Here is a 13,004-nt window from a genome sequence, read left to right on the forward strand (position 1 = left end):
TAATAATTCCATTTTTATGAGATCTAGATAGAGCTAATGCAATTATATTGAAGTTTAGAGTTTAGCCTTCTTTTTTTTCTACTTAACAAAGTCACTATTTCAGTATGAACCAGCCAAATGGAATTATTTTAATGTATTTTCAAGAACCGAGTGCTCATACTGGTGCATATTAGCCAAGTATCATTCTTGCCTAATGTGATAATGAATAACATAATGAATATGATAGATTTTGCCAAAGGAAACTATAACTTGAGATTTAGGATATGAATGAGATACAAGAGAAACATTTATAAACCTCCCATCATTCAATAACTTCATTTTATATCTAAATATGTTTATTTTGAACGGAAAATGCTCCTCACCAAGTTGCTTAATACCCGCTTTACTTCCTTATTCCTCAGGGTGTAGATGAAGGGGTTGGCTGTAGGAGTCACCACTCCATAGAAGAGGGCCATGAACTTGGGCTGGTCCTTTGTAATGGATGAGGGGGGCTGAAGGTACATACTAATGGATGGACCATAAAATAAGAGAACCACAACAAGATGAGAGGAACATGTCCTGACAGCCGTTTTCTTTCCTTCAGAAGATTTAATGTTAAGTACAGCATGTCCAATACTAGCATAGGAGGCAAGAATTAAGCACAGAGGAACAGCTAACATAAAAATGCACACTACATAGAGTGTGAATTCATTAACTTCTTTGTCACCACAGGCAGTCTTTAACAGAACTTAGGACTCACACACCAAGTGATCCAGTTTATTCATGCTGCACAGTGGCGACTGTAGTGTAGTTGTGACCTGTGAGATAGCATAGGTGATACCACCCAACCACACAGTGGATGCTAATAGAATGCAAACATGCTGATTCATGATGAAAGTGTAGTGCAGAGGTCTGCAGATGGCCACATAGCGATCAAAAGACATGAGAGCCAAGAGAAGACATTCTGTACTCCCCATTATGCTGAAGAAATAGAGCTGAACTACACACCCCATATAGCTAATGGTCTTAGAGCTTCTCAGGTTTAACAGCATCTGAGGAACAATGCTTGTGGTTAAACATATGTCCAAAAAGGAGAGGTTGGTGAGGAAGAAATACATGGGACTGTTGAGAGTGGGATCTAACTTGGACACCAGAATGATGGCAATGTTTCCCATCAGTGCCATGGGATATGTTATCAGAAGAATAATGAATAGAGGAAGCTCTATCCAAGGACAATCAGCAAAGCCTAGTAGAATGAACTCGTCAGGGTGGCTTTCATTAATTAGCCCCATACTCTTCAACTTATTTCACCTATGGTAGAGAAGTACCAAAGAATTTAGAATTATGGGAAGAGAACAACCACAACAATCCATTTGTTTGTACTCATAGATTATAGAATACAATAATTTAGTTTTGATATAGCACAAAGAATCCAGACCAGGTCATCTAATTTCCCTTAATTAATACAAAAAATTAAAAGTATTTGTCAACAAGTAACCCAAGCATTCTGAAACTGAATTTCCTCTCCTGTGTTACAAGATTGATAATAGTTATCTTCTTTTTCTCTGGTGAAGACTGAATGGAAAATAGAAGTCACTGTATTTTAGAAAGTTCAAATTAATGGTTTCAAATTTTACAGAATAAAAATAAATTGAGTAGTTTAATATGAAATTTGTTTTTTCCTATCTTCAGGTGTCTGACAAAAGTAGATAAGTCCAAGTAACTCTATGATTTCATATTAAGGATCACTGTTGCAGAGCATTAGAAAAATGATAAGAATCACAGAATTATTCAGGTAGCAATAGTAGAAGACTAAGGAAGAGGAAACCTGGAGATATGAGTATCATCAAAATAGATTAGTCCAGGGTTAGGGACATAGGTCTATATTATAGCATTTACCTACCTTATGCTAGACCCTGGAATAAACCCGTCACCCCTAAATAAATAAATAGGGGGGAGAAAGAGAGAGAGAGAGAGAGAGAGAGAGAGAGAGAGAGAGAGAGAGAGAGAGAGGAAGATTGATAAAGGGAGGAAGGGAGAAAACAAGGAAAGAAGAAAGGAAGAAAAAAGAAAGAGAGGGAGGAAGGATAGAAAGAAGGAGGAAGAAAAGGGGAAGGGAAGGAAGAAAGAAACTCTTACTAGTTTTTCTAATTTGTTGAATAATTATGTCTTCTCTATGGGGAGTGAGAAAAGATTAGATTTAAACAAATGATTCTTAGGTATTTGAAATTGAACATATCATTTAAAAACATTTAACATCATTTTCTCATATTTGAAAAGCTATCAATGACTGCTTTTATAAATTCAACAAGTTAAGCTAAAAAGACATGTTTCTTTATACTTTGGGATTTGTTTTTACACTTATGTGTTTCTTTGAAAAACTCATCCAAGTTCTGGGCATTTCATATATCTTGTTAAATTTTAGTTAATTTATCCATTTTAGTGGTGTTTCTTTATGAATTGAAATTATTATCCTCTTTTAGGAAAAGAATTTTTTTATCAGTGACCCTTTTACTATATATAAATATAGGTACATTTTTTATGACCAGGTAACTAACTTTTGTAGGAGATATGCCAACTCCAGAGACATTCAAATCCTGAAATTATTTTTTTCACTTTTGGGACATATTTCTTTGGTTTTCAGCTAACAGGACCATAGAAGCAAAATTAATGCCTAAGGATAGCATTATTTTGAGTTGTAAAAATTAATTTTATGTATTTGTCCTTTATTAGTGAAGTATGTTTCATAGAAACCATATCTCATGTAACTTGAGGGACATTCAGATGTGAAGTTAAGATTGTGCTCCATGGTGAAAATTCTAAGTGAAAGAAAGCCATTTAGGGATTTATGGTACCAGATTATATTTTTAGGGTTACAAACCACAGTTTTCACATTCTGTATTCCATTAAATCCTCAAGGCTACCTGTTGGGGTTCCACAAAGCTACTCAGAGCTGAGATTAACATCTTGCCCTTGGGATATATATATACATTATTCCAATTAAATGGGAATAATAATAATAATTTAATAATAAAAACATTGCATCTTGATTGCTAAATAAGTATTATAAAATTTTTAATCTATTTACATTATGGAATAATTGCATTATAATTCAGCTCCTATTTGTTCCTTTAGCATCATTATATTCACATTTCATAATTTTCTACCATGGTCATACATCAGTTTTTTTAAAGACTAATTATAGATCTCATTCTCCATGAATTTTTCCATAATTAAATTTATCTAGCTCTAATTAAAGTATTAACACCAATATGACTTCAGCAACTTCACTAGATTTATGTGATTGGGGATTTTTTTCATATTAAGTGTAATTTTTTGATTACCCCAAAGCTCTTTGATTTCTGCATTTCCCTGGAGATCAATATGATTTAATCTTGCATTATATATAAACTTTATAATCCTATCCTTATATTTCTCATGCTCACCATATTATTCTCATTACATTTTATTACATTAAACTCTTAGATTTCATGATATTTGGATTCCCCTATTTTCAGTGATTTTTCTATCCTTGTTTTACTACATAGTAATCTATAGCCTGAATGTTTAAAGTCATGTTAAAAGCTTCCAGGCTGTATTACTGTTGAAGTCTTTGTATTTTCACATATATGTTCTTTCTAGCCTATTAAATTTCATACCATATGATATTTTATTTATAATTTGATCAGGTTCAACGTTGTAGATAGTCAAAGATCACTAGAAGAACTAAAAGCAATTTTATACAAGACATGGCCTCTGGATGAAATAAACAGACAAGGCAATTCATAAAATTGTGACCATATATGTAAAAAAATTCACATTACTGCTAAGTCACTTAATACTTCATCCAGATATTTAATATTTGTGGAGTGTGTTTTTATTGTAATTTTAATGTCTCTAAGTATGATCTAAGTGAGAAATTTAAAAAGAGATTACAAAGAGAAGGCTAATTGTTCCTAAAGCCAACAAACTAGGCATTTCTGAAGTTTAGAAAACTTGAAATGAAATGGTCTCTGACTCTTATATGTATATTAGGCACTATAACCTATCTACTACTCATTTCAATCTTCCCTAAAATGAATGGCCTCTAAATACATGTACTTTTTACTCACCTTATTTTGTAAAATATCCTTCAATAAAAAAAATTATAAAGGAATACACTTGAATTTTTCAAGCTTTCAGGAAAGAATGGAGAAATCATAGTATATAAATGAGTATTTAAATATTCTGTTCAGAAGTTAGTTTTTCAGATGATATGGGGTACCAAAGAGAAAAAAAGGTGGGTTAGGAAGGCAATAGTAGAAAATATCAAGCATGCATTTTGGGAGTGCTATTTGTGTGTTATTCCTGAGACCTCTTGGGCATTGTTACCACATAGGCCATTCATTTACCTTTCTCTCAGGTGAGTTAGTGAGCAAGTTCCTTGGAGCAAAGCTCTCCATGGAAATGCATCTGATGTACAATTAGTTACCTCCTGGCTAAGGTTGGAGTCAGTCTGTGTTCTTAGATTTCATTAAAATGAACTCACCCCATTTCCCAACACACTGAACAATAATTTCAAAGAGAATACAATTAAAAATAAATAAAGAGTAAATGATTAAAATTAGAATAGAGCTAGTTTGAATAAATGATTCTGGGGAATTTATATGTGATTATCTTGAATTATCTTAGTTCACTAACTCTTAGAATAGCTCACATAGATTTTAATTATCCATAATCATAATGATAATGGAGCAAAATGTGAATTTGAAATAGAAGCAAAAAAAAATAATCTTTCCAATGAGAAAAAATTAAGTGATATTAAAAACAATCTTTACAATATTAAATTCTTATATAAGAAAAGATGAAATGATGATTGATCTATTTTTAGACTCTCCTATCTTTTTCTGTCTCTCCAGTTAATATTTGTCACACATAATAGCATCAAGATCTTTCAAATTACAAACTTTAATTTAAACTACTTTGTTCTGAAAATAAAATCAAATAAGTTGAATAGCAGGGACAAATGGAGAGTTTTCCTTTGACCTCTCTGTCCTTTCTCTAAATATCACTACTCCTTTTGATGCCTGTTTGGAGATCAGGAACAGGTCCTCCTTCCCCTGGTGTTGAAGATTAACACCTGAGAAATAGCGAGACTAGTGTAGAAAGCAAATTTTATTTAAGAGGGACAGAAGTGCATACTTCCCTGGAAAGGAGAGTGGTCCAGAACTGAGTGCCCATGGGAGTGGGTGTGTCTTGTTCTTTTCTAGACCACCCAAATTTCCCCACATTCTATTTCTTTTCCATGTACATGCCTAAAGGCAATAAGGAGCAGCACAGGTGATAATAGCTTGGGTTGGAAAGTGAGATCCCCAGAAATGTTAGCAACCCATGGAGTGAGAAGGTGTGATTTCAGAGGTTAGTTGATAGCAACCCAGCGATAACCAGCCATCATCCTCTCTTGACCCCCATCATTCATTATCTACACTGACTGTCTGGTCTTCTGCTCCTTGCCTTATTTTGTTGGGGAATGTGACATTTCCTGTCCCCTCCGGACAGGCAGGGCTGCAGATAGACTGGTTTTTGCAAAGACAGCAATGGGGGATTCAGTACGGGGTGGTGCTCATTTTATAGAAATTATTCTCTTAACCTTGTGTTTCTACTATCTTCATATGTCCCATTAGAGTATCAAACAACTATGTGTTTTTACATATTTTGAATGTGATGGACAATTTCTACTCCCTTTTACATACCCAAGTCCACTTTATATCCCAAAATATATGTCTTTTTAGGACAAAAAATTAGAACTAAGTTAGTATCATATCAATTTTACTTTTATTCATGATTCATGATTCTAGTAGATTCTATTCCAAAATAGAAGAGAGCTCCCACTAGACAATGGCAAAACAGAGATCTTCATAAAACAGGGAAGATGAAATAATACTAGAAAATATTATTAAGGTCACTTGAAGTTTTCTTTGTTTTTTTCTGGTATTTTGGTGATCTGTCCGCTTCATTTAAGTTTCCATTGGACTACATAGCAACTGACATGAGTGAATTTATTTTGACTTGGTCTGCTCTTTGGGGATCAAGCGCAGGCCCTCCACCCTAACAGTAGAATTCCATACTTCTTGTTTAAAATTTTTATTGTGATGTTCCCTTAGAGGCCAGATACAAGCTTCTAGTTGGATTTAGCTAATGGGAGTCTTTATCTGATGGTTAAAGATTTAAAAAAAATAGCTATTTTGGGATGTGTCCCCTACCTCTAACTCAGCTAGAACACATGAAATTGAGTCTGTTATTCAAAGACCTCAGCTCTTGGAAGTGGCCATGTTTCATCGGATACTCTCTTTCTAATTTCCAATAGAATTTCTTGCCTTTGCTACTTTAGGCTTTGTGTTGGAACCAAGCTTCCCATACTTGCAAGCTGCAAGGTAATTCCTATAGAATACCCTTGTTGGTGTTTCACAATCCTTCCCACACTTTGTATTTCCCTTGGGAACTACCCTTGATATACCAGTTGGAGTGTACCTTGTGTTATGTTGGGAACACCAGTGACATTAACTCTCCATTACAAAGAGACTAAGGTAATTTCCTCTTTTACAACTTTTGTTTATTTTTTTGTGTGGGGGGTTCTTCTTGTATTTTCTTTAGATTTTGTCAATTCTTATAGTAAACTTTGTGTAATTACGATATACAACATGATGGTTTGAAATATATTTACAATGCACCATGACTAAGTATAGCAAATGAATGTATGTTTATCCAACATAATTATGTTTTTTGGTAAGAAGAAATGCTTTTGTAGCATTTTTCAGGGCTAATGTATTTTTTTAAAGAAACACCAAGTTGTAAAATAAATATCTTGATTTATCCTTTAAATAACTTAACATATTGAATCTTTCACCAACATTTTCCTAACCCATGCTTCCCAACACACCAGCCCCTTGTAACTACCATTTCACTTTCTACTTTTATAAAACTAAAATATTTGGCTCCATATAAGACTGTTATCATATAGTATTTCTCTTTTGTGCCAAGTCTGTTGCACTGACATCATTACATCCTCTTCCATTCATTCCATTCATGCTGTCATAAATGACAGAATTTCTTTCTTTTTGATAGCTGAGTAGTATTCCATTTACATATATAAAACCTTTTTTTATCCATTCATGTATAGATGGACACAATTTAATATTTTGACCTGGTGAATAATGCTGCAATTAATGTGGTATTTAAATATATGTTCATTGTGTTGATTTAATTTTTTTGTATATATACTCAGTGTTTTGATTGCTGAATCTTAGGGTGGTTCTACTGTTTCTGATGAACAACATTTACTATTCCCTACATGAGATTTAATTCCCTTTATATTACAAGGTTTATGAATGGAAGTGTAGTTTGGACTGAACAAACAAAATACAGTAAGTTTACAAGTACTGGTTTCCAGTATGTGTTATTTTCTAAGTTTCATGTGTATGACCAGAGTTTGTCAGGTAAGAAATGTTGAGAAATGCTGCCATTGGCTTTGCTTTTTATATTTCATATCACTTTAAAATTAATACATAAAAATTGTACATATTTATATGATATTGTGTGATATTTTGATACATGTATATATTATATATGCAAATAAGAATAAATGTCTATCTCTTTAAATATTTATTATTTCTTTATAATAATAATATTTAAACTAATTTCTACTTTTTTTTTGAAGTACACAGAACATAATTATATGTAGTCACTCTGCTATGCAGTCGAACACCAGACCTTATTAATGTTGTCTAAATGCAACTCAGTACTTGTTGAGCTCCAGTTCTCTTCATGTTGTTTCAAATGACAAGATTTCATCCATTTCTTGTGCCTTAATAATATTCTATTTTGTGTGTGTATGACAATTCTTAATTGACTTATCAGTTGAACACTTAGATTATTGCTACTTCTACATTTTTATGAATAGAACTACATAAAATGTAAGAGTGCAGATATCTTTTACTCATACTGAATTCATTTCTTTAGGATATATATCTATACCTATCACATTTTTAAACCACTTTTCTCATTGGATGAACACAGATGGATTCAATACCTGTTTATTATAAAAATTCTGCAATAAATATAAAATTTTAGGCATTTCTACCATATATTGTCCTCATTCATTGGATTGGACAAAAAATATGTTTGTGATACTGGTTTTCAGTATGCATTATTTTAAGCCTTGATTCAGTAAACTGTAAGAAAAGGATCTGTTGGGTAACAAGTGTTGGGAAATGTTCCTGTCCAGCCTTGGGAAAAGCATACTCTTTTCCCTTTCCAAAGAAAGAATTTAGAACTCAGTGGGGGATGTTGGACATTTTATTATTCAAGCACTTCTTAGAGGTAGAGGTTGAGATACAATGGAGGATTTAATGTATTTTAGTCCAGTTCTATTTTATTCAAGTCCACTCCATCTCATTAGTGGGTCAGACTACCCAAAGAGTTCCCTTTGTTGCAATCACAGGGAGTTCTGAGCAGATACAACAGTCAGTCTGGTTGCCATAATATGTAACATCCATTTCCCAGTCCAGAGTTAGGATACTTATTGATAACATATGGAGAGTATGACAAATGTTTAGTCAACACTAATAATGCCAAATCAACTCCATTAAGCATAGACTACTGAACAATCTTGTTTTAATAAAGTAGCCCAAACAGTAAGCTTAGATGGGCAAGTGTACCATACCAATCTATCTCTTTGTATTTCAGGGCATAGAAAGAATAAGACACTTGTGGAATATATAAGTGCCACAAACTGATAAAATCTGTCTGTCTGATGGTAGTCTGTCACATTGCTGAAGAGGGACCTCAACTCATTTGATGGACCTTCAGGTTGCATCTGTTATTGATGGGTAGCAACATGGCTCCCAGCCACCAAGCTGTGCAGCCAGCCTACTGGTCCCTGTTAGAAGCAGCAGGGGAGCATTAGAGACCCAGAGTGGTGGCCTGGGTAAGTTAAAGCACAGGCAACAGGCACAGGCTACTATGCAGAGCTTTCCATGGTGGCACAGGCTGAGGTATGGTGGGGCCAGCATAAAGCCAGGCTAAGCCTGCTGCATGCATACCATGCAGTCCTCAGGTCCAGATGCCCTACAGAGCATTCATAATTCAGTTACTTCAATCTTTAGTTTCCTGACCTGCCATAAGTAAATGGAAGTAAGTCACTATACAAAACCTTAAACTATACTACAGAGCAATAGTAATAAGAAAAGCATGGCATTGGCACCAAAACAGACTGGTAGACCAATGGTACAGAATAGAGGGCACAGAAACTAACCCACAAAATTATAATTATCTTATATCAGACAAAGGTGCCAAAAACATGCACTAGAGAAAAGATAGCCACTTCAACAAATGGTGCTGGGAAAACTGGAAATCCATATGCAACAAAATGAAATTAAACCCATATCACTTACTATGTACAAAATTTAACCCAAACTGAATCAAGGACCTACGAATTACACCAGAGATTCTGTGTCTAATGGAAGAAAAGGTAGGCCCTGATCGTCATCATGTGGGATTAGGCCCCAATTTCCTTAATAAGACTCCTATAGCACAAGACTTAAAACCAAGAATCAATAAATGGGATGGACTCAAACTAAAAAGTTTCTTCTCAGCAAAAGAAATAATCTGTGAGGTGAATAGAGAGCCTACATCCTGGGAGCAAACTTTTACCCCTCACAATCAGATAAAGCACTAATCTCTAGAGTATATAAAGAACTCAAAAGCTAAACACCAAAAAAAAAAAAAAACAATCAATAAATGGGCCAAGGACCTGAACACACACTTCTTAGAAGGATATTCAATCAATCAACAAATATATGAAAAAAATGTTCATCATCACTAGCAATTAGAGAAATGCAAATCAAAACTACTCTAAGATTTCACCTCACTCCAGTCAGAATGGCAGCTGTTATGAAAATAAACAATAATAAATGTTGGTGAGGATGTGGGGGGAAAGGCACACTCATCCATTGCTGGTGGGACTGCAAACTGGTGCAGCCAATATGGAAAGCAGTATAAAGATTTCTTGGAAGTATGAAGATCCATGTATCCCTCTCCTCGGTCTATACCCAAAGAACTTAAAATGAGTATAGTACAGGGACACAGCCACATCAGTGTTTATAGCAGCACAATTCACAATATCTAAACTGTGGAACCAGCCTAGATGCCCTTCAGTAGATGAATGGATTAAAAACTATTGCATATATACACAATGGAATATTACTCAGCAATAAAAGAGAATAAAATCATAGCAGTTGCAAGTAAATGGATGCAGTTGGAGAAGATAATGCTAAGTGAAGTTAGCCAATTCCCAAAAAACAAATGGTGAATATTTTCTCTGATATAAGGTGACTGACTCATAGTGGGTTAGGGAGAGGGAACATGGGAGGAATAGATGAACTCTAGATAGGGCAGAGGGGTGGGAGGGAAAGGGAGAGGACAGGGGGTTAACAATGATGATGGAATGTGATGGACATAATTATCCAAAATACATGTAAGAAGACATGAATTGGTGTAAACATACTTTATATACAAATAGAGATATGAAAAATTGTGTTCTATTTGTGTAAAAAGAATTGTGATGCATTCTGCTGTCATGTATTTTAAAAATAAAAGCAATTTTAAAAAAAGAAAATGGAAGTAAGGCAGACCTGAATGAGATTGGGGCTAACCAATAGCTTTCCAAACCCTAATTAGCATAAATTTGGAAGAATAGCAGTGACTCAAGTGCTAAATAAACTTCTAGACTAGCAGACTCCACAGGAGAAGATCTGAGGTGCCCTCTTGCACTTCAAGAGTGCAGTTCCTGTTTCTACTCTTCAATATATCTCACTCTTACACTCATTCATTCTGGTTTATGGATTTCATTCTTCAAATTTATGAGACAAGAACTCTGAAAGAAGAACTTGACAGTGAGCTGCTGCCATCTGCTGCAACCTTCTCAGCCGAGAATGGGAATGCCCATTAAGAGCTGCAACACCTCTCAGCTGATGAGGCCTGTAGCTTATACAGACCCCTACCTTCCCGCAGAAGCAGTGAGTCAGTCAGGTACCATCTCAAAACTCCAGTTTCAGTAGTGCTGACAATAGGCAAAACAGTTCTGGAATGCATTTCATCAGGAATTTTTATGGGCAGTCGCATGTGTCACCCTGTCTACATAGTCTCTTACCTCCATGCTTTAATGTGTGATGTAGTCAAATGGCAATTTCCTCTGCTGGGGATTTTTTAAATCATCTTGTTTTCATTAGTTGTACAATCTTGAATGGTGCTTCTCTGGTTATGGGCTCCATAGAAAGTATAGCATAAGTGGTGCACATACTTTATATGAGCTATAACATTATTCTTCTCCATTGTATAACTGTGACAAATGTTCAGTAGAATTCTTTTAATCTTCTGCCATAAGCCTCATCCCAAAACCTCTGGAATAACATGGATGGTAAGCTCAGTAGGTTTCAATGTGTCTAGTAACCCCCAAACTCGTGCCTATTTTGCTGTCCATTTGGCCTGATCAAAACCCTCAGAGAAGATGTCAGAGCAGAACTAGGCAGTGACTCCTAATCCTTCCACACAATAGTAAAGAGGTGGTGAAGAAACAACTAACCAGGGAAATGGGTGACAGAATCAGTGCTCCAAGACCAAATACTTGACAGTTTGAGACCTGCAGAGACTTGAATTTTGGTTACTGGAGAAGAAAATAAAAATAAATTTTCTTAACCCCAAACATGGACGAGGGAGAAATGGGGAGGGACAACAAAACAAAAGTAGGGAGAAGAAAAGCACATACGCTTACTTCTTAACAAAAGCTGTAAATAAAAGCAGAACCACCCCACCACCACCACCACCTCCTCAGACAAGTAGAGATGTGGAGCTGACCCCAAAGATGATCACTCCCAGGAAGTTCAGGCCTAACCCACTGCTCTACACAGTCTCTGTAGGAATGTAAGCAGAGATGGAGATGATGCCACAATTCACAGCATGGGATGTAAGAGCCCAGGCATGGACAGTCAGTGAAATAAATCTGACAGAGAGCTGTCTCTATCCTGGCAGTAGAGGAACATATTACCTACAGCTGCAGCTAGTGGAAGCTTGGACATAGGCAGGATGGCTGTCTCTGCCATAGATAGTGGAAAAGAATGACACTCACGGTTCATAGCCTTGGACAATGGGAATTTGAAACCAGATGGACTATCTCTTTTCTAGTTTCAGGGATGGTGCTCTGGCAATCTATATCAGCTGGGCAAGGGGGTGGTGCTTTTGCACCACAGACCACCCACAGAAGACCCACAACCATAGGTCCTGTGCTTAAAGACAGTCACCAGGCTCTATGCCACTTTGAAGAGAGCCCTGTGGAGGGGAGTGTGTGCACAGTGACCCACTACATTCGGAATCATGATCTTGAGCCTTGTATCCTATGCTCCTGTGTGCAATTGAAACAACAAGCAGACACAGCATAGCACCCTTTCAGCATCCAATCTCTGACCCCTGGGCTAATAAAAAGAATTGGCTGATGAGAAGTCCATAACAACAAACTTCTCTTCCTCAGTACTTCAGGGGTGGTCCAAAGTGGAACACTGGCAGAAAACTTCAAATGCTTCCAAATCCTGATGAAATTTGAACAAAGAAAACTCAATAAGAATATTCTTCATCTCGGTATGATTTGCACCAAAAGGTTTAATGTCAACTTTGATTATATATATTTATTTATTTATTTATATATATAAATATATATATACACACACATGGATATATGTATATGTGTATATATATATATATATATATATATATATATATATATCTTCATTTTGATTTGATAGTTGTTACACTATTATTTGACATTGTTCCCTCAACCCATTTTATTGAATTTCTTCTTCTTTTTTTTTAATTTTATTGATTCTTTTCGGTTGTACATGACAGTAAAATCCATTTTGACAGAATTATAAAAGCATGGAATGTATTTTGTTCTAATTCAGGCCCAAGTACCTCTCCTTCCACTTCCCTCCCCACAA

General features: G+C 35.4%; 1 protein-coding gene across 1 annotated transcript; it reads right to left on the reverse strand.

Annotated features, from left to right (window-relative positions):
* Positions 1–335: 335 nt before the first annotated feature.
* LOC107160797 (olfactory receptor 2B6-like) lies at positions 336–1,271 on the reverse strand. Its single transcript, XM_015507418.1, is given in 1 exon segment — positions 336–1,271. A coding segment is annotated over 1 exon segment (936 nt).
* Positions 1,272–13,004: the final 11,733 nt, after the last annotated feature.

Source organism: Marmota marmota, unplaced genomic scaffold, assembly GCF_001458135.2.
Source record: "Marmota marmota marmota unplaced genomic scaffold, marMar, whole genome shotgun sequence".
Lineage (NCBI taxonomy): Eukaryota > Metazoa > Chordata > Mammalia > Rodentia > Sciuridae > Marmota > Marmota marmota.